Below are 24198 nucleotides of genomic sequence, written 5' to 3' on the forward strand. Positions count from 1 at the left end.
ACTCAATTGTACCATTTAAAATAACTAAAGGAGTATAATTGGATTTTTTGAAACACAAAGGACAAATGCTTGAGGGGATGGATACCGCGTTTTCCATGATGTGATTATTTCACATTGCATGCCTGTCTCAAAACACCTCATGTACCCTGTAAATATATACCCCATAAATATATACCTACCATGTACCCACAAAAATCAAAAATAAACTTTTTTTAAAAATAAAGATGTTTTCAGTTTCTAAAGGAACCAAATTTACACTCAAATCATGGAATAAATTAAAATTAGTATGGTTGTTTGAAAAGTACAAGGAATAATAAAATAGAGAGTTTCAAGAATCTGTTCAGTAGCTAACCAGGTTCCAGGCTTTTACCTGACCGTTCCCTTCATGATCTTCACAACAGTCCTGTCATGAGTGACTGACATCATGGAAGTTCACGATCCAAGATGGGTTTCAGTGGAGAACTCATGGTCTCTAGAACTGACCAAATCAATATGTGTACTAATAAAAAACTCTCTGAGGAATTTAGGAAATAAGAGGACTTGGGGAGAGATGTGTTAACATGGGCACTTTTGATCCAATGTAGAGTTATTTTAATATGGGCATTTTGAGAATAGGATGGTATTAAAAGTGAATATGATTTAGTTATAGACAGGTGTGTCAGGAAAGAAAACAACAGCATCTCTATGTGTACAAGATGTTTTTTAAGTGTATGCATTTTGTACTACTAAAAATTTTTAAATAGAGAGGTTTTTTCCTTTTATACTTGCAAAATATCAAAGGAAAGCTCTAAGAGCTTTCTTAGAGGAAGATGTTGAAGGACCACAATATATACCTTGATATGATTTGGCTCCGTGTCCCTACCCAAATTTCATCCTGAATTGTAATCCCCACATGTCGAGGGAGAGACCTGGTGGGAGGTGATTGGATCATGGGGGCAGTTTCCTCCTTGCTGTTCTAGTGATAGTGAGTGAGTTCTCTTGAGATCTGATGGTTTAAAAGTGTGGCACCTCGCCTTTGCTCACCCTCTCTTTCCTGCTGCCTTGTGAAGAAGTTACCTACTCTCCCTTCACCTTCCACTATAATTGTAAGTTTCCTGAGGCCTCCCCAGCCATGTGGAACTGTGAGTCAATTAAACCTCTTTTATTTACAAAGTACCCAGTCTCAGGGTAGGATCTTTATAGCCGTGTCTCCTGGTCCTTCTGCTCCATCACACTGGCCAGCTCTCCACCTGCTTTCTGGTTGGCAGAAGCTTTTGGAAATCTCTCTTCCACAGATGGCCTTTCTCTTTTAAAATGAAACTGAGGAGAAGAAAAGTAGAAACTTCAAGAATATAGAGAACAAGAGAAAGGCCATCCATGGAAGAGAAATTTCCAAAAGCTTCTGCCAGTCAGAAAGCAGGTGGAGAGGTGACCAATGTGATGGAGCAGAAGGACCAGGTCCCAGAACATCATGGGTGGGGTGTCAGCTGAGAAGAGGGACAATTCAACCTTCAGGAAGTGGAGACGCTCTAGACTGGGTGACACCAGGCGCAACAAGGGCTGGGCATGGGATGAGACTAAAAAACCAGGAGGCCCAGTCTCTGAGTGCAGCAGGCCCAGCTGCCAGGCATCCTTCTTACAGGCAAGTGACAGAAGGCTCATGCCTGGAGGTAGGTCCACACTTGTTCATTCTCCCTGCATTTTCTCTTGCTGCTTCCTTTGCCTTGGATATTCTCATTGGCTGACTTCCAATTCATCCACTGAATCTTGGCTGAGACTGCTCCTTCTCCAGGAAGCCTACCCCTCTCCTGGGCTAAGTTTCCATCCTCTAGGTACCTAACCTAAGTCTATGATGATGGATATCATTTTAGAGATTTTGGCAAAGTGGAGAAGAGAGAAACAAAGAGTGGATAAAGTCATTCTTTGGCTGACCCCTGAGGAAGGATGAATATTATTTAATAGTAATGCAATGCAAGGTCCATGGTGGTTTTGCACCTCAAAACCTCCACATGGAGGGGACATCTCCAAGGCTTCAGAAGGCAACTGTCATCAGTGTTTAGCTTAATGCAAAGGTCTCAGTCTTGTTTGTGTCCATCATATTGTTTTATCTGGGTTACCCTGTTATTCAATTTAAGTGATTCAGTCCTAAGTGTCTCTGGAGGGAGGGTTTGACTAGCAGCTCAAAGCAGCGTGAGTCAGTTGCTGTCAATTGTTAAAGAGTTAGGAAAAGAGTCAATGTTGGTGTCTTAGCTATTAAAGGCTAAGAAAGCATCCTACCATTGGCTAGCTTAACATGAATGTTGTCTTGTTGTGAATCTCCTGAATCTCCTCAAGTATTATCCTCTGAGGATAACATTTATAAACTAGAAAAAGAAAACACTAGCATAGAAATCACCATCTCAGCCGCTGAACTCTCTGTCATCCAAGCTAGTAGACAATAGCCCTTTAAGCTTCACCTTTGCTGGAAGTGAGATTCCAAATATTCAAACACATCACCTATTTCAAAAACTTCAGCTTTAGGATTCAAGACTTGGGTCAGTTTCCCACACCTTGTCATTTCTGCTTAAGCTCAGCAGCAATTACCATCCCAGGATCACTCAGAAACACTGACAAGTGAGCTCCTTGGGCGACACTGAAGAGCCTGTTCTTCCAGGTCCCACTTCTCGGGCTCTGCTGGCACAGTCAATCCACAGTCATTATAAACTGGTTTCTGTTGAAAGAGCTTTTGGATCCTGCTGTGGCTGGGGAGTGAGTCAGTGGTGGCACACTGGTGACATTATTTGTGACTGACCCATATGTGCTTGTGTGACTAACTCTCGTCACACAAGAGGGCTTTCCTCCACTTGTCTGATTATCTTCATTAGTCTCCCTACTGCCTTGCCCCAAATCCTTTATGGGATAAGGCAGGGGCATAAACACATGTAAGTGAATAAACAAATTGTTTTATTCTCCTACTTAGCCCCTGCCTGGCTTCCCTGCCTGCTTTCCCTGTCCCTTGACTCAGTCTGAGATCCCAGTCCTGAGAGTGATAATGCTATCCCCCATCAGTGTCAGGGTGACTCTGTAACAGTGGTACCTAATCCCAGTGGTTGTTAGACTCTCCTGGGGTGCTTTTAAAGAATATCTATGCTTGCCCTTTTCCTAAAGCAATGAATTTAGACAATTAAGTGATTCTAATACACATCACTCTACAGGGACCTGAACATAGGGGAAACAGCAAAGGGGCCCACGATCTCCACCTCAATGTCTGGTTTACAGTGGAAAAACCTCAAATCTTGGTTCTACTCCCTGGGTTTGCAAGAGCAGACAGGAGTGTCTCCTCGATGACAAGAACACAAGGGACATGACCCAAGGGGACAGGATACAGGTCATTGAGGGATGAGAACAAAACTCTGGGTTAAGAGGCCCAGACTCTTCATGTCTTTGTGTCCTTCCTATGGCTTAGCACACAGAGAGGCCTGGGTAATGGGACTCCATCCATCCCCTGCTGCTCTCTCCTATTGGCCCGAACTATGAGAACATCTCACCCATAGGGGCGCACTTTCCCATTCCCAAACTTTACCTAAGCCACCTCCTGGGCAGATATTTCCTCTGCTTATATTCATGCAGTTTTGTTTGCTTCCTGAATTTAATGTTTGGCATTCATCCCTGCCAGACTTCATTCTGGCTAGAAACAACTGCTGCTCTAATGAGTTACAAACGGCTTGGGATTCTGATCCTATCTCTTATTGTCCAGGGGACCAAACATCCTGGTGTGCTCAGGAATCATCCCAGTTTATGCCTGTTATCTCAGTGGGATTATGCATAGTACCTCTTTTCACTCTTCCAACATGTCCCTAGTTGGGGGATAAATCACCTGGTCCTTTATCATGTAAACCACAAGTTGTGCCACCTCCTCACTCCCCCAAGTCTGTTACCACCTGCAATAAGCTGCATTTTATTATCAAGTTACTGTAAATATGCATAACATTTTCCTAAATTCTTCACTTTAATCCATGTTTTTTGATCACCAATCTTTTGAATAGGATTTATTCATTTGAATTATTCATTTGTTTTCACCTAAATCTTATTCACAATATCTCATCTAAAATTTCCGGATTTGGTTTATTTAAAGTGATCTAGGCACCTGAGAAAAAAACTTGAGTGTAAAATCCTAGCTCTTTATAATTTATATATTTTTTTCAAGTCTGTCACATTTGCTTTGTCCAAACCTCACTTTGTTGCTTTTTAAAAAGCAACTCTCTATTAGTGAATCTTTCTAAAACACTCAACTTAGTTTCCATAAAAGAAATTAGATTTTATCGTTCATATTTTATAATATTTAATTAAAATAAATGATTATAAATTATAATAAGTCCAAATTATATAAACCAGTTTGGGAACAAATATAACTTAATTTTAATAAGCACGTCATTCAACTTGTGAAGCTGAGAAGTACATAGACATATCCTAGTTTTAAAAATGTTTTATTACCAACAATTTTTCAATACAAAAACTGTAGAAAATAGAACCATGAACCCCATATACTCATCATCAGCAACAACCATCACCTTTCTGCCATTCTTGTTCATCTATCAACCTCTCACTTTTTTTCTGGAAGCTAATCCTAAAGACAATTTTACTCATAAATACTTCAAAATGTATCTTTAACAGATAAGAGTTTTTGGCAACATTATCCACAATATTATTATACTCAACAAAACTGATAATTTCTTAATATCAGCAAGCACTTAATATCAGCAAGCACCTAGTTCTATTTTTCTTGACTGACTCAAAAATGTCTCGTGCAAGTTGGTTTGTTCAAGTTAGGATCCAGACAAGGTCCACATTTAGTTGCTACCTGTTTAAGTCTCTTTAATGATTTATGCAGGTCATTTAATTGAAGAATCTGCGTCTTTTGTTCTACAGACTTTCTCACATTCTAGATTTGACAGACTCCTTCTTCTGGGTATTGGTTCACATGTTTCTCTATTCCTCAAATTCCCTGTATCTGGTACTCAGATCTGGAGCAGGGCTGTCCAGTAGTACTTTCTGTAGTGCTGGGAATGTTCTACATCTGCACTGTCCAACATGGTAGCCACTAGCCACGTGTGGCTATTGAGTACTTGAAAAGTGGCTACCGTGATTGAGGAACTGAACTTTTAATTCTTAAATTTAAATTTAAATAGCCATATGTGACTGGTGGCTACTGAATTGCAAAGTTCAGATTTAAAGGTTAATTCAATTCAGACTTAATTTTTTAATAATAAGGTTAGTGGTTTTGTGTATCACACACCAGGAGGCACACGGCACATGTTTTCCTGTTTTATGCAATGTTGACATTGATTGGGGGTTTATGTGATGTTGCTTGGATCCATCTACTAGAAAATTTGCTATCTACCTTTTACTTAATGCTTTTAGCAATCATTGTCTAGATTCATTATTTTACTACCAGTTGCAAAATATTGCTTTTCCAGTTCTTCAACCTTCCCGCATTTATTAACTGTGCTTTTGGTATGAAGAACTTTCCCGCATCAACCACATGGTCTGTTTAGGAATGGCAGAATACTTGCTCTTTTCCTCTCATATAATAAATTGATACCCTAGAAAGTTTTCGAGGTAACCAATAAGGTTCACTTGCTTGTTTGGTTGGAGGGGGGTATTATTTAAAATTCACATATTTTTAACATATTTGATGTCTTTTCATCAGTTGTAATTATCCTTTTTGATGCTCACACTGTCCTGTATTTTGACAGCAAGAACTCTTTCAAGGTGGATCCTGAGTCTCTTTGACACAATCCTAGTATCTTTGAGAACCTACGAACTTTTAGACATAAATGCCCAATATTCATCTTGTACGTTTTCCACTCCAGACCTAGATTCTGTTACTTCTCCAAAAAAACCTTAATTTTTAGTTGGAAGTGGTATTTAGACAGCACAGCATACATGTTAGGGATTTTATTGCTACAGGGTTGTCATTACTTCTGGCCTTTTCAGTGCAAAAAATTAGGAAATACTAGTTTTTTAGAAATAAAAAATCTTGAGTTCATACGGATATTTGCAACTCAAATTAAAATAGTGTGTTCACGGTTCCTCTTCCCACACTTTGTATTATTGCTACAATACATTTCACTTTTAATTATGCTGTAAATACACAATATATTGCTACTCGCTTTAGACAATTTGTTATAATTTAGAGAATTTTAAAATGTTTTAAACCCACAAATTGTATTTTTACCTTTTTCCAGTCCTCCTCACCTCTTTGTGTGGATCTAAGCTTCTATCTGGTACCACATTTACTCTTCAAAAAAATATCCTTACTATTTATTGTACTACAGGTCTGCTGAAAAATGAATTCTCACAGTTTTTGCTTGTCTAAGAAATATTTCTTTTGCTTTCATGTTTTAAAAGATATTTCCACTGAGTATAGAACTCTGTTGACAAGTATTTTTTTTCTTCCTCTCAGCACTTTAAAGATACCACTTTGAATATGGTTAGGCTGTGTCCCCACCCAAACCTCATCTTGAATTGTAGCTCCCATAATTCCCATGTGTCACGGGAGGGACGCTGTGGGAAATAATGGAATCATGGGGGTGGGTCTTTCCTGTGCTGTTCTCATGATAGTGATTCTCTTGAGATCTGATGGTTTTATAAAGGAGAGTTCCCATGAAAAGCTCTCTTGACTGCTGTCATGTAAGATGTGCCTTTGTTTCTCCTTTGCCTTCCACCATGATTGTGAGGCCTCCCCAGCCAGGTGGAACTGTGAGTCCATTAATCCTCTTTCTTTTATAAATTACCCAGTCTTGGGTATGTCTTTATTAGCAGTGTGAGAACAGACTAATACAACTCTATTGTTTCCTGGCTTGCATCATCTCTGATGAGAAATTTGTTGTAATTTTTATCTTAGTTATACTGTGTAATGTGTCTTTTTTCTCTTTGTCTTTTCAGTAATTTTATTATGATATATGTCGGTTTTATCATTGTTGTTGCTGCTGTTGTTGTTATTGATCCTGTTTGGTGTTTTTTCTTAACTTCTTAGATCTGTGGTTCAAAGTATGTCATTAATTTGGGGGAAATTGTCAGCCATTGTTCCCTCAAATATTTCTTATACCCCCTTCTCTCTTTCTTCTTCTCTGGGATTCTAACTACACTTATATTAGACTCCCTGATGTCATCCCATAGTTCTTGGATGCTCTGTTCTTCTTTTTTTTTTTTTTAACTATGTCTTCTTTTTGTGTTAGTTTTGCTCATCTCTTTGGACCCATATTCAAGTCTACTGATGTTTTCCATAGCTGTGTCAAATCTATTGATAAGCTCAGCAAAAGCATTCTTCATCTCTGTTCTGTGCTGCTCATTTCTACTCTTTTCATTTGGTTCTTTCTTATGGTTTCCATCTTTCTGCTGAAATTATCCATCTGATCTTGTGTGTTTTCCACCTGTTCCATTAGGACTTTTAACATATTATAGTTTTTAAAAATTTTCCTGTCTGATGGTTCCAATGTTCATGTCATGTCTGAGTCTGGTTCTATCAGTTGCTTTGTAGCTTGCCACTGCATTGTTCTTTTCTTGCTTTTTCATATAATTCATAATTTTTTGTTGAAAGCCAGGCATTTTATGTAGGTCAGTAGACACTGAAGTTTTTATGTCTGCAAATGGTCTTTCCTTTGGCTAGGCCTTTAGTTTGGCTTTGAGTCAATCTAGATAAGATTTTAGCTGGGACTGGGCCTGTTGTTGCTATGGTTACTCCAAGTACATCACAGACTTTAAGTCTCTCCAGAAATACCTTGTGTTTAAAGTACAGGCTAATTTTCCAGAGAGTTGGTCCTCAATGTCTGCTGCATCCTCAGCTTTAGGTCTTTCCTTTGTGCTTTCCTAAAGAAAGGGTCTCTCTCCACACCTTTGCCCCTCTGTTAGCAGTATTCTACTGTCAGTTTCTACCTGATGCTTGTTAGGATGGTGGTGAGAGGCAGGAGGGCATTCACTGTTTTCTGATAAAGCCCCGGCCTCAGGCAGGTGCTGTGTCCCTGGGGATGCGGCCTTCTCCATGGCCTTGAAAGGCTGAGAGTGATATTCTTTCCCATTGTACACATCCTGAGCAGAAACTGACAGTCTCTCTAATTCAAATTGAATAGTAGAGATTTCATATTTAACTTATTTAATTCATATTTGTATCTCTATTAAACTGAATATCTTGGTTCCATGCAACATTCATAATATTATTTATTTGTTTTACCCTACTATATATAATCATTTCAAAATAGTTACACCAACATTACCAATAGTAAGCCCACTGAATGCGGTCTAAGATGTGTGTGTGCATCTGTGTGCGTGTGCATCTGTGTGCGTGTGTGTGTGTTATGTGTTTTGTCTTTGAACTGAAAAACGAAAATTCTGTTTTAAAGTCTCTTGAAATAACGTCTTGCTGTGTAATTATGCTTTTGACTTGGTAATTTGTTAGATTCCTATGCTTCAGTTGGGTTTCATGTTTTAAGGGTTGCTTTTTCTTTTTGCTTTAATATTTTAAAACTATGTAAATAATATGCATGGCTCCAAAACCAAACTATAACTAACACTCAAGAGAGGGCTTGCTTTCATGTCAGTCCCTTCTCTTCATTTCCTCTATCTTTGCTTTAGTATTTTGTTTATCTTTCTATCATTTCTTCAAAAATATAAGCAAGCAAGTAAATTTGTATTTACTGCTTTTAAAAAAACAAAAAGGATACCATGTATACCTGTGAATACTGCTTTCTTCACTCAATGTATCCTGAGGATCACTCTAGCAGTAAATAGAAATCCTCCTCATCCCTCTTAATAGCTGCATAGTTCTCCATTGTACAGACAGGCATAGATACAAACAACAGTCCCCTATTGATACATCTTTGGGTAGTTTGCAATCTTTTGCTATTACTGCAGCAATGAAAAGTCTTGTCATATGTCATTTTGTACTTTGCCTGTAATACTATAGTTAGAGACAGGCTTCCATTTATAAATACCCAGCTTGCTCTGGATGTCTTAACTAGAGAATGGTGAGCATCAAGTAATCTGGCAAGTTAATTAAGTATGGCTTATTAATAGAGCTTCTATTGTCCTTTTATAAATTACACTTTTAAAGGTCATCAAATGGATTCTATGATGATTTTCTAAGTACCAAGTCTAAACTACAAGTCAGGGCTGAGCCTTTTCTATTCCTGGATTGAACTCAGGCTGAGCTCAGCTTTTTCTGCCTTCTCACAATTTCCATGGGGCTTTCTAACCTACACTATGACATTCCCGCAGCGATTCCTTCAGGGCTCAGGCTATTGTCACAGGAAAATCTACTTTACAAAGAGGTGGTTGTACAAAATGAGACTTCAGTCATCAACACCCCTAGATGAAACTCAAAATAGTCTTCCCTCCCTGAACTCACAACTCCAAGCAAAAGTGGATTGCTTCCCTCCCAATCTTGATTTTTTTTTTTTTCCTAGCCCAGACCTTTTGGTCTTTGGAAATGCCAAATGCAATGCAAGATGTTTCCTGCTGCAGCCTTCCTTGAGTTTCACAGGGTCCACCTTTGCCATCAGCCCTGAAGTAGCCCAGGGAGAAGCTTTCTCTAAGAGCATCCGTATCGCATTGCCAGCTCCACTCCAGTTTGCCTTTCACATTTAACCCTCCATGGCCTTAGGGTTATCATTTTCCATGTCTTCCCTGCTCCATCTCCTCACCCCAGGCCTGGGCCTCAGATTACTTTTCTCAGATGGAATCCTTTGCATTTTCCAAACAAAACTCGTTTGTATTTCTCATTTCAATTTCTAATTCCTTGAGGGCAGTTTCTAATTTTTTATATATATATTTTTTTGCGTTTCATATCAGTTTGCCATCCTGTTTGGCTTCACCACCCTCTGGGTACCTGGGCTGCCCACTTCTTCAGTCTATTCATTTTCTTCTGGGCTCTGTCAGTATTTTTCTGCAAGAGATCTAAATTCTACAAAATAAACTTCCAGTTGTAAACAGCAACATTCTGTCAGAAAGGAGAACTCAGCCAATGCCAAGGAGACCACCGCTAAGCATCCAGCCCCCTCTCACCTCTTCTACTTGGCAATTCCCCTCATCTCCTCAGAAGTCAGCTCATGTGTCATCTCCTCTCTAAAGCTTTCACCAATTGCCGCAGACAGACCCAGGCACATCTTTTCTATGCTCATTTTCTATCTCATTGGATAGATCCACATTGCACACTGTATTAATTCACACTGGACCAATGATCCTCAACCTCTTCTGTGAGATGACTTTAGCAAACAACACTCACGAATATGACATACCCCTACTGATAAATGTACACTGCCAGCTGCAAACATGAGACAGGTTGTAGGATATTCACAACTCCCAATGGTCTGGTTGTAATTCTACCTGTTTCTCATCCAAGGCACCTCAACACACCAGTGTGGCTCAAATAATGACACTGGGAGTTGCTTCCTCAGGCTATGGGCTGCATTAGGGCAAATATATTGTCTTTATATATGAACATCGAGCATCTATTTCAGTGCCTGATGTGGAGTAATAACTATTTGTTGAGTGAAGGAATATACACCATTATATACATGCCATTACCTAATTATATTTTCAAACCAATTAATATGTTGCTAATTTATACTTTGGGACTTAATTTGGCAAATTTTTAGGAACTCTATACTTCTGATTTCTATAAAGTACTAATAATACTTCCTTGGGATAATCATACCTAGGAATCTGAATGTCAATATTGGTGATGAAATTTCCAGGGTCAAATGTAGAATTGATCCTGATTGAGAAGGTCATTTTACACTTGGATCATTCAGCTGGGTGAAATTAAATGCAAAACAAGTCAAATTTACCCACAAGCAATTTAATATTGCCAAATAAGGTTTTTCTGGTTTTAAACCTTAAAAGTTCCATCTAGTGCATCTTTTTTGCCTCTTGCTATCCTTGGGATGGAGATACAGGACCAAGTCAAAAGTGATACTTATCCATTCCTTTTATACTACAGCACCCAAGGAAATGTATGCTCATAATTGAATAGGGTTTTACGGAAAAAGAGTGGGAGTTTATGAAACAAGAACTGTAAACTGAGAAGAAAAAATCTTAGAAAAAAGTATCATCACTGAAATTTAAATACATAAGCACACATAGCCACATACAAATTTTCAATAGATGAGCTAAACAGTCAACTTGCCAGGACTGAAGAAAAAATCAGTGAAATAGACAACTGAGCTGAGAAAATTATCACAAAGAGATAAAAATAAGAAGTTTGTCAGAAACTCTAGTATAACTGAACTATGGTATTATCTATTATAGCTAAACATTAAAACAGTTTTGGGAGACCAGCTGCATATCTTTTGTTTCTGGTAATAGAGGTTGTAGACTCACTGGATCCAACTGACAGTTTTAGGCTTACTTTTTCCCCAGCTTTGTAATATTTGTTTTTGTTTGTTTAGAGGAAGACTATCTCTCTGTCACTCAGTCTAGAGTGCAGTGCTGTGACCATCGCTCACAGCAGCCTCGAACTCCTGGCCTCAAGCAATCCTCCTACCTCAGTTTCCCAAAGTGCTGGGATTATACAGATGAGCCATCTCACCTGGCCCAGCTTTATAATCTTAAAGCCATTACTTATTTTGCCAGCCCCTTGTAACTCCTGGCCTTATATGTCATCTAAATGATCATTTGGCTTTAACAAAACCCTAAGTTAATAAAATGTTGCTCATATATATCAAACTGTTAGAAGCCTAACTGATAGAACTGAATTAATAGACTTAAAGCATAGTGTAAAATCTTCACAGACAGTAAGTGAAATGTCACAATCCATTAAGAGAAGGAATGTACACCACCCTTGTATACATGCCAGTTGTCAATAAATAGTGTTGGAAAACTTTGCTATTTGGGAAAAATTCAAGTTGTGTTCTCAGTTCCTACTATATATCCAAATAAATTGCTGATAGACAAAGGGATTGGTTTTAAAAAAAAGAAAAAAGGAAAACAGAACCATTATAAAAAGGATAATATGGCAAATATGCACTTGACCTTGAAACATGGAAGGACATTCTTAGCATGAAAGCAATGTAAGAAATCACAGATGAAAACTGACGACAAAAAAATAAGTAGCATCTGCACATCAGAAAACGTCAAATAAATGAAAAGATGCATAATAACTTGCAGAAAATATTTTAACACACATGGAAGACAATGCACTAATATCCTTAAAAATCCCTGTAAATAACAAAATATAAGAAGAGTCCCTATAAATGAATAACAAAACTTTAATACAGCCAAAAGAAAATGTATAAAGACAGGAATGAACAATCCACTAAATAAGAAGTATGCATTTTTATAACGATAAAAAAAGGTCATTCTTCAATGACCCTTTGCAAAGGTAATTATACAAGCAGTAATAAAAGTACCTTAAGATACTGTAATTTATCTATCAAATTGGCAAACTTTTAAAATTAACGACAGTCCTTGATGCTGATAAAATGCAGTAAGAAGAGTTTATTAGAAACCTACTGTTGATGAAAAGCATAAATTGGTAAAATGTTTCTGGAAAGTAATATGTAAAAGAATCCCTAAAAAATAATGACCTTTGGCCTTCAATCCATTAATCACACTTTAGGAATCTCTGCTAAATGCCTTATAGACATAGAGTAAAATGTGTTTATTTATAATGTTTAGCAATTGTTTAAAGAAGGCAAGCTGTTAAATTTGCCTTTTAAGCTTTTGTTTACAAAAAGTAGTTAATGAGATGGAAAAGAACCCATAATATATAACATTAACTGAGAAGAGAATACAAAGATGTATATATGGTATGAACCAAATTTAGTACATTTATACATATATGGACATTAGGTTTGCCAGGTTTAACAAATGAAAATAAAGCTTGGCAGTTGAAGGACTAATTTCAGGTAAACAATGAATAATTTTTCATATAAATACATGCCAAATATTACATGGGACATCCTTATACTAAAAAATTCAATTTTTGCTAGATACTCATTTTATCTTACAACCTCAATGCACATATGTGCAAATACACAGAAAAAAAATGACTATAAGAAAATACACCTAAAAATTATATAGTAAATATCTCTATCTAGATGGTAGGATTCTAAGATATTTTTATTTTCTTCCCTATACTTTTCTGTGTGTTATGAATTTCATCTTATAAGCAAATATAACTTTATTATCAGAAAAAATGTATATCATGTGTTTTTGATGGTGGGCTCTAATCAATTACATAGTGGCTATTTTAATTATCAGGATATGATTCCACACGAATATACTCAAACTATATTCTATTCCACTAAAAAAAAGAAAAGGCAAACCTCTACTCATCAAAACCATGTATCTATGACTTTTCCAGATCTTCCATCAAAGTTTATAACAGTTTCCTTCCTAAATTACAATTTACCTGGAGTTTCTCAGGTAATTGGTTTACTGAGCATCTGCCATGTGCCTAAAACCATGCTAGAGGTTGGAGTTAAAAAGATAAATAAGATGCAATGCCTCTGCTCAATGAGCTCACAGTTGGTGGCATAGATAAGCAAAAGAACAGACAATTACAGTGTGCTGAGTGCTAAAACAAGGCTCAGACATAGGGAGGAGGGAAATCCATTGTGTTGAATTGTGGATGTGAGAAAAGGCTTCCCAGGAAGTACTGTCTCTGCTGTCCCAAAGGACAAGAAGTTAGCCAGGTGAACAAGGTGGTGTAGGGGGGAGAAAAAAGGGAGGAGGAAGTATTGTTTCTAGGCAGAGCAAACAGCTTGTGCTCAGAGGATAGATTAGGAATATAATTACATGTCTTGCAGCTTGACTGAGAGGGACTGCAGGAATCATATGCACGGTTATCAATCATTATTATACTATCTGCCATCTTGCAGAGAGCTCTGCCAAGCATAATAGGAAATTTTTTGCAATTCATATTGAATTTTTACTGCCTTTCAACTATGTAAACCAGACACTGGCCAAGTGATAGAGACAGCTCCCCAGCCTCCGCCAGTAACTGATGCTCACAGAAAACCTGCATTTTAATATCACTGTGTTTGCAGAAATTCTCAACAGATCTGAAAAATAATTCTCAATGGTGTAAAACAGATCCAGAACCTGCTTCCTATCGCATATGCAATTAATATACGGACGACTTGGAGTCTTTTTAGATGAACTGGATTCAGACCCTCCTGCCATAGAGGAGAAAGAGCCTCTACAGGCTGTTGATATGGTCTCATTCTGTGAACCAAGCTGAGTGGCCTTAATAGAAAATTAATTCTGAAAGCTAACTATTTTCAGAATAAAACTATTTTCACTAAAAATCAATCACTTTTGACAGGTATTCTTCAGAATTCAACAGGCTCTTTTTAAACCATTATAACAGGTGAGTTTCATTAGTTGAGGATCAGGGAGGGGTGTATATTTTGCAACTAGTTCATCCAGGCAGACATATCAGAAATCCAAGCTACTCAGGGATCCATGAGAGAATTAATGAGGTTTCTTCTGACTGTGGTGGGTGACCAGCATATTAGTCCGTGTTCACACTGCTATAAAGAAATACCTGAGACTGGGTAATTTATCAAGGAAAGAGGTTTAATTGACTCACAGTTCCGCATGGCTGGGGAAGCCTCAGGAAACTTACAATCATGGCAGAAGGTGAAGGAGAAGCAAGTACCTTCTTCATAAGGCATCAGGAAAGAGAAGACCAAGCAAGAGAGGAAGTGCCACACTTTTAAAACCACCTGATCCCATGAGAACTCCCTTGCTATCATGAGAACAGCCTGGGGTAAACTGCCCCCGTGATCCAGTCACCTCCCTCCCTTGACACGTGGGAATTACAATTTGAGATGAGATTTGGGTGGAGACACAGAGCCAAGCCATGTCAACAAGTAACCCCCGCCTGAGAAAATGTCCAATGTGAACCATCTGGACTGTGTGGGAGCCATGGGGTTCCATAGGACTCTGCTGCCAACCCCAGAACAGCAGCCTGGCTCTGTCGCCAGCCTCCCGAGCCTCTTCTCTGTGATCTAGCCAGGCCTGGGTTCACTTAGGTGGTCCATTTCTCAAAGTGGCCTGTGGTTGTTGCTGTTTCTCTGGCCCTAAAAGTGTGGGGAGCTGTCCTCAGGGAGGACCCCAAATACCAGCAAGCACGCTGGCCAGATGCAGAGCACAGGCTTCAACTTTTCCTCTTCACCTCCCATTGAAACCAAGACTGATCAGTCATAGAAAGAAAGGAAGTTCTGGGCCGAGCGCAGGGGCTCACACCTGTAATCCCAGCACTATGGGAGGCCGAGGTGGGTGGATCATGAGGCCAGGAGTTAGAGACCAACCTGGCCACCGTAGTGAAACCCCGTCTCTACTAAAAATACAAAAATTAGTCGGGCGTGGTGGCACGTGCCTGTAGTCTCAGCTACTCAGGAGGCTGAGGCAGGAGAATCACTTGAACCCGGGACCCAGAGGTTGCAGCGAGCCAAGATCGTGCCACTGCATACCAGCCTGGGCCACAGTGCAAGACTCCATCTCAAAAAAAAGAAAGAAAGAAAGAAAGAAAGAATGGAAGGAAGCTCTGACACATGCGACCACATAGACAAGCCTTGAAGACGTTGTGCTAAGTGCCATAAGCCAGACACAGAAGAACGAGTATGATTCCGTTTATGTCGGGTGCTAAAATGGGCAAATTCACAGAGACAGAAAGTAGAACAGAGACTACCATGGACTGGGGAAAGGGGGAAATGAGGAGTTCGTGTTTGATGGGTGTAGTTTCTGTTTGGAATGAAAAAGTTGTGGAGATGGATGGTAGTGATCACTACACAACATCGTGAATGTACTAAGTGCCACTGCATTGTACCTTTTAAAATAGTTAAAATGGTAGTTTAAAAATAGTTTACTTTAAAAGGCTGTTTCATATTTAAAGAAATAATTGTCAAACCTTTTATAAAAACAGTCTCCTGATTTCTAAATGAGGTACTTGGAGAGGGTCCACGATCTTTTAAGGAATTCATTTTCTAGGGTACTACTAACAATACTTTCATAAAGTGTTCTAAAAATACGTTAATTAGGGCTTAATAGTCCTTTGGATGAATTACTATGCATTTATATAAATGACAATTTGGAAAAGCTCATGGGAGACTAGTGTGAAAGACCCTGATTATTGTCTGGCTATTAACATTTTGAAAGATATCTAGTAGTATGCACTTTTGCTTTTTAAAAAATTGATACAAAGTCATTCAAAGAAAAGCATTTAGTATGTGGGGCGCAGTGGCTCACACCTGTAATCCCAGCACTCTGGGAGGCTGAGGTGGGCGGATTGCCTGAGTCCAGGAGTTTGAGAAAAGTATTTAATTTCTTAAGAATTTGTTAACTGTAATAGACTTCATTACCCATAATCTGAGGACACTAAAAAGCACTCATTTCAGGAACCATGAAGTGCTGTGTGAAAATGGTAAAAGTTATTTACATTTGTTGTACCACACCAAAATAAAGCTTAAATTTGTAATGAAAATGTTTTCAAGTTAGATGGTGGTGAAGATTACACAATACTGAATAGACTAAAAACCACTGACTTGTACACTCCGAAAGAGTGAGTTTTAGGTATGTGAATTAAAGCTATTATTTAAAAAAAAAAAAAAAGCCAAGCTAAGAAAAGTGATGTTCATGAGTAGGTGAGAAAAGAGAGAAGTAAAATAACCCAGGGCTCGTCATAGCAGGAGAAGGCTGCAGCTTGAAGAAATGAACAAGAACAAGAAAGTGAGGACAGGCACACACACAGGCTGAAGCCAGTCACATCCCATACGTAACCCTGGAACAAACTGCGCAGGGAGCAATCGGCTGTCTAACATGCTAGGATGCAGGGTGGAGTGGGAAGAGCAAAAATCACGCAGGACAACTTGTTACTTTTCACAGACATTTTTCTCTCCTGGGGTGAACCAATTCTTCGAAGGATTTTGACAAAGGCCATTGGAAGGGTGTGTGATCTATCCATACCTCTGGCATTAGAATTCTTCCCTGGGCTCAGAAGGAACTGGCAGAAGCTCCTGAGCTCAGCTAAGCTGCCAATCCATAGTCTCCCACTAAGATGCAGTTCAGGACAACATCCTGTGTTGTTACAGCTGGGGCTCTGAGAAATCACCGTAGGAACTCTGGTCTTGCTGTCTGACAAGACTGACTCCCCCCATGAGGACAGGGACTTTGTCTTCTTCACCAGCATCTAGAACAGCTCCTGACACATAGTATGTGCTCAATAAATATATGTTAAGGGACAAGTGAGTGATATATTAATAAACTGTTACTAAAATATTATTAAGGGCATCACTAACCACATCACACAAGACTCCCTTAGTCAAGTGCCATATGAGATATTTTGAAATTCAAAGCCAGAAGAAAAATCTCACTCCCCTAAGCAATGGGTATGGTTCTTCTCAGATCATCAGAATTTTGAAACAAGTCCAGCTCTTTTTATCTTAGCTTCCAGCAAGGACAGAGCCAAATCTAAGGCTCATCTATGGCAGCTGAATTAGCTTCTATGATCTGCATATTATTTTGAGTGGTCTTGAATTTCTATGATTTTTTTTCTCTCCCGATTTTCCAATTTCTGTTGCTACTTAACAATTCTGTATGCTCTTGAATCTTGTATGTTATACAAGATCAAAATATGTTTTCCAGTCAAAAGATGCTGTAGATATATTGATAGTGTGAGTTCTGATATGATACAGAAGCTAATTCAACTACGCAGAAGCTAATCCAACTGCCATAGATACTTCATATCAGATACTTTAGGATCTGATGAGCTGAGAGATATGAAAGTATTTTGTTGAAAAATGATTTCAGGACATAATCCCTACCCATCATGAAGTTCTGATTGTAGCTGTGCTTGCACTGTTTCCTCAGCTCTTTTCCTAGTGTGTATTGAGAAGTGCAAAAGTAGATGATATACAAACTCAGTATTTCAGTGCTATGGAGACCTAGAGTAAAACTGGAATCATGTAGCCATGTGAAGAGAAGTCAAGATGGAGATAAATTTCATCCATGGATTGTGGAAAGAAAACAATTTAAAGCGTACCTTCTGGCCACTCCCTTTCAGCCAGGTTTCTCTTGAACAAAAGAAGCCCAGTCTCTCCCACTTTGGGAGGGCTTCATTCTACACAGAATCCATGTGCAGTGTGACGCAGCTGCCTCCCTAATGACTCTCCCTGGACCAGGTGTGCAGGATAAAGCAGCCTCTGCACTGCATCCTAAGGTGCACACTCTTGCATCTTGTATGTTATACAAGATCAAAACATGTTTTCCAGTCAAAAGATGCTGTGGATACATTGACCAGAGTGTGAGTTCTGACACGATACAGATTGGGATCAAATCCTGGCTTTCTCTTCATCAACTGCATAGCCTTACACGAATCTCTTAATGCCCCCAGGCCCCAGTTTTCTCCTTTGTAGAATGGGGCTAATAGCCAACGTGTCAGGTTTGGAGGGTGATTAGAAGTCAGGAATAACAGCTGATTGTTCCTGACTGTGCCTGGGCTATGGCACGGGAGCAGGGGAAGTGGGTGTAGAGGAGAACATCACTGCTCCTCCTCACTGGCAAGAAACACCCAAGGTGCCCAGAGCAGGAGGAGGCTTGCCCTGTTGGTTCAGCGACTACATTCCTTGACAAGACACACTTCAACCATGCCATCCTTCCGCCACACACATTATGCCCTGAGTTGGAAGTTCTAACCTTTTCGCACCCAAACAATGAGTCCCAAACTGCAGCTTATTCCCAACACTGACACAAAATCCTCAGATATGGATTTTTGTTGTTGTTTTGATTTTTAAATGTTGCAAAAAGTGTATTTCATTCATTTTTATAATGACCTGTTGTGAGGGAGGAGTACATTGCCAGAGGGCCTGGTAGAGATCCCCACCATGCAGGGTCCCAGGAGGAGCTCCCAGACCCACCCGAGGCTCACCTCGCTTCTAGCGTGTCCTGACTTCCTCCTCCCATCGACCCACATGGGTGGTCTTCCAGGCTCTGGGTATCTCCAGGGGGCTGGGATAACAGACCATTTGGTACCCTGGACTTGGATGCCATTCACATGTCAATGGGACCTGTTAGACAGCCCCACTCCAGAGTATGAAAGCCATTTTTCTTGATCCAGTAATGGCTTGTGAAATCAAGTTATTGTGTCATGACAATGCTTTTAAAAAAAAAAAAAATTAGAATAGCATAGAATGCTTTAGAAACCATCAGAGTGCTAAGCAAGGAACAGGAGTAAGTCTATTTCATAAAACTTTTGTTTTGTTTGTGTGTTTGGGTAAACTGGGTCAATATCCAAAATATGTTTCTTACTGCAATGGATCCTAATCACAATAGTTTAAAAGCCACTATCTTACCACAAAAGAGGGACAGACAAGGGAACTTAGGTCCTGTGGCCAGGCCAGGGGCTTGCATCTGGATGGAGGGAGGGCAGAAGAGAGGCCCTGGCATGGTGCCCTGGAGCCACAGAGAACACTGCTCCCTCCCTATATGGAGGCCGGCTCTCCCCTCTGTATGGCACAAAAGACATCAGACTTTTAAAGGCTATAAAGCATCTACAAATAACTGATAGTATTCACTCCTATGCTCTGGAGATAGAAAAATGAGCCAGATACTGTTTCAGCTTCAAGCTCACCAAGTTCACTGCAGTCCACCAGGGGAGACACACATTTTAACAGACCGCAGTAGAACATGATGAAAGCTAAAATAGAGGTGCGATCAGACCAATGCTGGAGAAGAGAAGAGGCTAATTCTATAGAGGGGTATATTCACTTCTTAGGGCCACTGTAACAAAGCACCACAGGCTGGGTGGCTTCTGTAGCTTAGAGCTACAGATCTCACAGTTCTGGAGGCCTGAAGGTGTCCGCATGGCCATGCTCCCTCTGAAGGTGCTGGTGAAGGGTCTGTTCCAGGCCTTTCTCCTGGCTTCTGGTAGGTCCTTGGCTTTTGTCCGTGGCATTCTCCCTGCATCTCTGTGTCCTCACGTGGCCATCTTCTCATGCAAACACCAGTCCTATGAGATTAGGGGCCCACCCTACTCCAGCATGACCTCATCTTAACTAATTGCATCTGCAATCACCTAGTTTCTAACTGAGGTCGCCTTCTGTGGTACTGGGGGTTAGCACTTCCACATACACATTTTGAGGGGATACAGTTCAACTCACAGTAGGTAGTCAGGGGAAAGAATGGTGTTTTCCCTAAATCTGGAATGTCAGCAGAGCTTTCTCCCAAAGCATGGGGTAACGGCATTCCAGGGTGAAGGAGTCCTCCTGGTCCCCTGTCCTGGCAATGCACAGAGACCCAGGCAGCCGTGGGCCACCCCTCCAGCCATGAAGCCGGAACCCATCATTTCACAGGCAGGCCCAGCATACAGCTGTTTCTGTCAGAGCCATGGGGAAAGAGAGCAGTTGAAAAGACTGCTAAGAGCCTCCTGTACCCAACATTTCAGGGTCAGTAAACACTGGAGTAAGTGCCTGGTATATGCTAGGAAAAATTACGTGCAGGAGCCTACTCCTCACATTATCATTTCCATTACTACCCGACAGAAAAACAGACCCAGAGAGGTGAACTTCCCTTAACAAAGGCACACAGCTGGTAAATAGCAGAACTAAAATTCAAATCTTGGTCTGATTGACTTCAGTGTCCTTTCAAAACTCTTTCCTGATTGCGTTGTGGTGAGAGGCATCTCTGAAGGAGATCCCTACATTATAGCAGGCCCATGTGCCTCTGCACAGCCATTCAAAGGGCTAGAGCTGGTCATTCTGCTTCTATTCCCTCCCTCTATCTTTGGATAGCTCAACAAGGAAGGGAGGCAGGTCCTATAAGAGAGAGCTCCATTTGCAGGGAAATGTAGTACCTAGAGGAAATCTAGCCAGTGCCTAGAACCCCAGAATATCCAAGCTGGAAAAGAATTCAGAAACCACTGCAACCCCCTCTGTCATCAGAGGCAGCTGGCCCACAAATCTACAGCTCACCAGCCACAGAGTCAGCACCAGGACCCGCGATTAGGACCCTTTTGTATGGGCCTCCAACACTGACATACTCTTAGAGTTAAAATGATGATTTAAACTGCTCCCACCTGGTATAACATGCAGACAGTTGAAACCAATTGGGTTAGGCCAAGCCCTAGAGATTTGATAGTGGGCCAATCAGTCATTCAACATTAATGGAGCTTGCACGGCCTACAAGACACTCTGGGGAGAAAGCAAGGAAGCGGGAGACAGGCCTGCTGCTTCAGACATCTCATCCAGTCATCAAGAAAATGACTGATGGAAGCATGCAACAAAACAGCCTCAACCTACGGGCATTAGAAATTAATAAAAGCAGGCTGAGTTTGGCGTCTCACACCTGTAACCCCAGCACTTTGGGAGACCAAGGTGGGAGGACTGCTTGAGGTCAGGAGTTTGAGACCAGCCTGAGCAACAAAGCAAGACTGCCGTCTCTACAAAAAATTTTTTTAAATTAGCCAGATGTGGTGGCAGGTGCCTGTAGCCCCAGCTACTCGAGAAGCTGAGGTGGGAAGATCACTTGAATCCAGGAGGTTGAAGTTGCAGTAAGCTATGATCATGCCACTGCACTCCAGCCTGAGCAACAGAGGAGATTCTGTAAATACAGACAAGTCTGAGGAAATGAAGGAAAGAGTAACGGAATGAAATGCTGGCTCATAATTAAAATTAGGTGACCTAGCATGTAGAGGTGGGTCACCGAGCCTCAGTTTGCCCTTCTGTGATACTGAAGGAGTTCCTCCCCACCTAAGGTACTGGCTTTATTGGGATGCTCAAGAAAAGATGATATATACAAAACACTGCAATAAGCATAAACAAAGAGATAAATGCAAATTATTTCTTTCACTCATTTCATGCTTGTGACTGTCTGGAGACCTCCAGTGCCCAAAGCCATCCCAGAATCTCCCAAGAGACACAGACTCTCTCTGTGGCTATACCTGAGCCACCACATGCCTGCGTCTGAGGTACAGATGGAGGAATCGTCCAATTGTTTGGCTTGCATGGGGCTAAGCACCTCAATATTTGAAAACATCTAGTCATATGATGATTTTACTTTTCACCAGGATTTTTAGATGTGACAACAATAATTTTTTAAAAACCAATAATTTGTTGAAAAACGATTTGCTGTCATACAAATGCCATGCAAGCATTATCTCGCCTATAACACTGGGCAGTAAATGACAGATGTGCAACACAAATACGGTGCCGCCTGACACCAAAACCCGTGTCTTCCCCACCGAGCTGCTCTGTGGACACTGTTACCTGCTCCTTCTTGCTTCTTGGGTATTAAAAATAAACATGGATCAAGAAACTACTAATCAGGCACTATGCTTATTACCTGGGTGACAAAATAATCTGTACACCAAAACCTTGTGACACATAATTTACCTATATCGCAAACCTGCATGCGTACCCCTGAACCTAAAATAAAGTTAATAATAAATAAATGAGTAATAAACATGAGCTTAGCCACCCTTCCCCAGGCTGGGGAGATGGCCACATAAAGCATCTGAGGACTATTGCACCGTGGCTCAGAATGTGTCAGATTAATTTAGCCATGCAGAGGTGGGAAGAAGCTTTCAAACAGTTGTCCAAGGCTCTTGGAAGAACCCTCATCTAAATTGTACTGCTCAGCAGCACTTACCTTTATTTCTTTGGGAGTAGACCGGACAGGGGTCTTTTTCCCTCCCTTGGAGGATTTGGAGGAGGTTGAGGAAATGCCCTGGGTGCGGTGGGGCTTCAGATCACTGAAGCTGCTGAGATATTTTTTGCGCAAGGCCAGCAGCTCCTGCAGGTACTGCAGGCAGTCCTGGGTGCGCGAATACATCCACGCCCGGTCCTCCTCCTGCCGCAGGTAGTACAGGCTGGTGTCCATGCTACTGGTGCTTTTGTACTTCTTTAAGGACTCGCTGAATTTCTCCCCGTGGTCCCCGACCACATACATGGAGCTGCTTCGAATCAGCTTCACTGCGGGGCTGGCTCCTTCGTAGAAGGGGCTCTCGGCCGCCGTCTTTCTCTGCGGGCTGGAGTTAAAGATGGAGTGGATCTTTCTGAACATAGCGTTCGATTTCTTTCTGTGGGTACCTTCCAGCTGCCTGTGCTGCCGCCACTTGATCTAGATGCGGGGAGAGAAGCCGACATCCAGGCCTCCCACCATCTGCCTTCCAGGAGGCCTCTGATCTCTGGGATCCCAGGGAGCACCGGCTTGATCAGGTGGGTGACCTGCACATCTCCCATGGGGGATGTTTACATCCTATGACCAAGATGCCATAAACAACCCGAAGATAGAAGGTAGTGCACTGTGAGCTTAAAAACGAGTGCCCTGGCTGGCTTTATGAAGCATTTGGTGCAAATACCTTCTATGCTCTCCCGTGGAAGGCCCCAGCTGGATGGAGAAAGTGGGACAGAGCTTTGCCTGCTCAGTTATTTTCTTTCCTTTTCACTTTCCATCGCTGGCCATGGTTTCACTCAGTTTGAGTTCATCTTGGTGTGGATTTTTACATTTCCACCTGGGCTGAGCTGGCTCCAGTTCTGAATTCTCTGAATCCAAAATGAAATCCTACTTAGCAGGGACAGCCCTTACCCAAAAATCATGTGTTGCTCAGGGTAAAATCTAGTCCCCTGAGATAGGGTGGACACACCAGGGCGTTGGCAGGAGCTCGCAGATCCCCCGATAAGCCGGGCTCTGAGCAGGCATCTGAGCGTCCTGGAGGAGCCTCACCCTGCGGTAATGGGACCTCGCAGCCGTTACCGGATAGCAGCCCATTGTGGAGGCAGGAGGAGGATTCAGATATCCGGACCACGACTTTTTGCACAAAAGCATCAGTGAGCTGAAGGGTGGTCACATTTGTGGGGTAGACCCTTTCTTTAGCCTGAGCACGTTTTTAACTTCGACTAGTTAAGATCAGACATAAACTATTTTTTCAAGGGGGTTGTATGAATCTATTAGAATTCCAGAGATGTTCTCTGCAGCATTTTTCTCGGGCAGGTGCTAAACATTGTTATTTTTGTTCATTCTTCTATGCAGTCTGTTTCTCTCCTAGACTACAGTCAGAGAGTAGAAGCCTGCACCAGTCTCTAGGTCAGGCATTTTTTTAAGCTATGAGCTAAGAGAAACTATGAGCCCCCAGAAATTGTACGTAAAGCATTACTGAATGAATGTATTAGCATGGTTTATTTTTGCTGTTTGCTCTGTGTGTGGGGTGTGTGTGTGTTTTAAGAGAATGAAAAGATTCAT

The 24198-nt window shown here is 40.9% G+C and overlaps 1 protein-coding gene across 1 annotated transcript in view; it reads right to left on the reverse strand.

Annotated features, from left to right (window-relative positions):
- Window positions 1-23130, reverse strand: part of C17H13orf42 (chromosome 17 C13orf42 homolog) — a 28891-nt gene extending 5761 nt beyond the window's left edge. Inside the window, exon 1 of the mRNA XM_045377362.3 lies at window positions 22606-23130. Within this exon, the coding sequence (XP_045233297.1) occupies window positions 22606-23019 (414 nt within the window). The 5' untranslated portion in view covers window positions 23020-23130. The remainder of the gene's footprint in view (window positions 1-22605) is intronic.
- Between the last annotated feature and the right edge of the window lie 1068 nt (window positions 23131-24198).

The sequence above is a fragment of the Macaca fascicularis genome, chromosome 17, assembly GCF_037993035.2.
Source record: "Macaca fascicularis isolate 582-1 chromosome 17, T2T-MFA8v1.1".
NCBI lineage: Eukaryota > Metazoa > Chordata > Mammalia > Primates > Cercopithecidae > Macaca > Macaca fascicularis.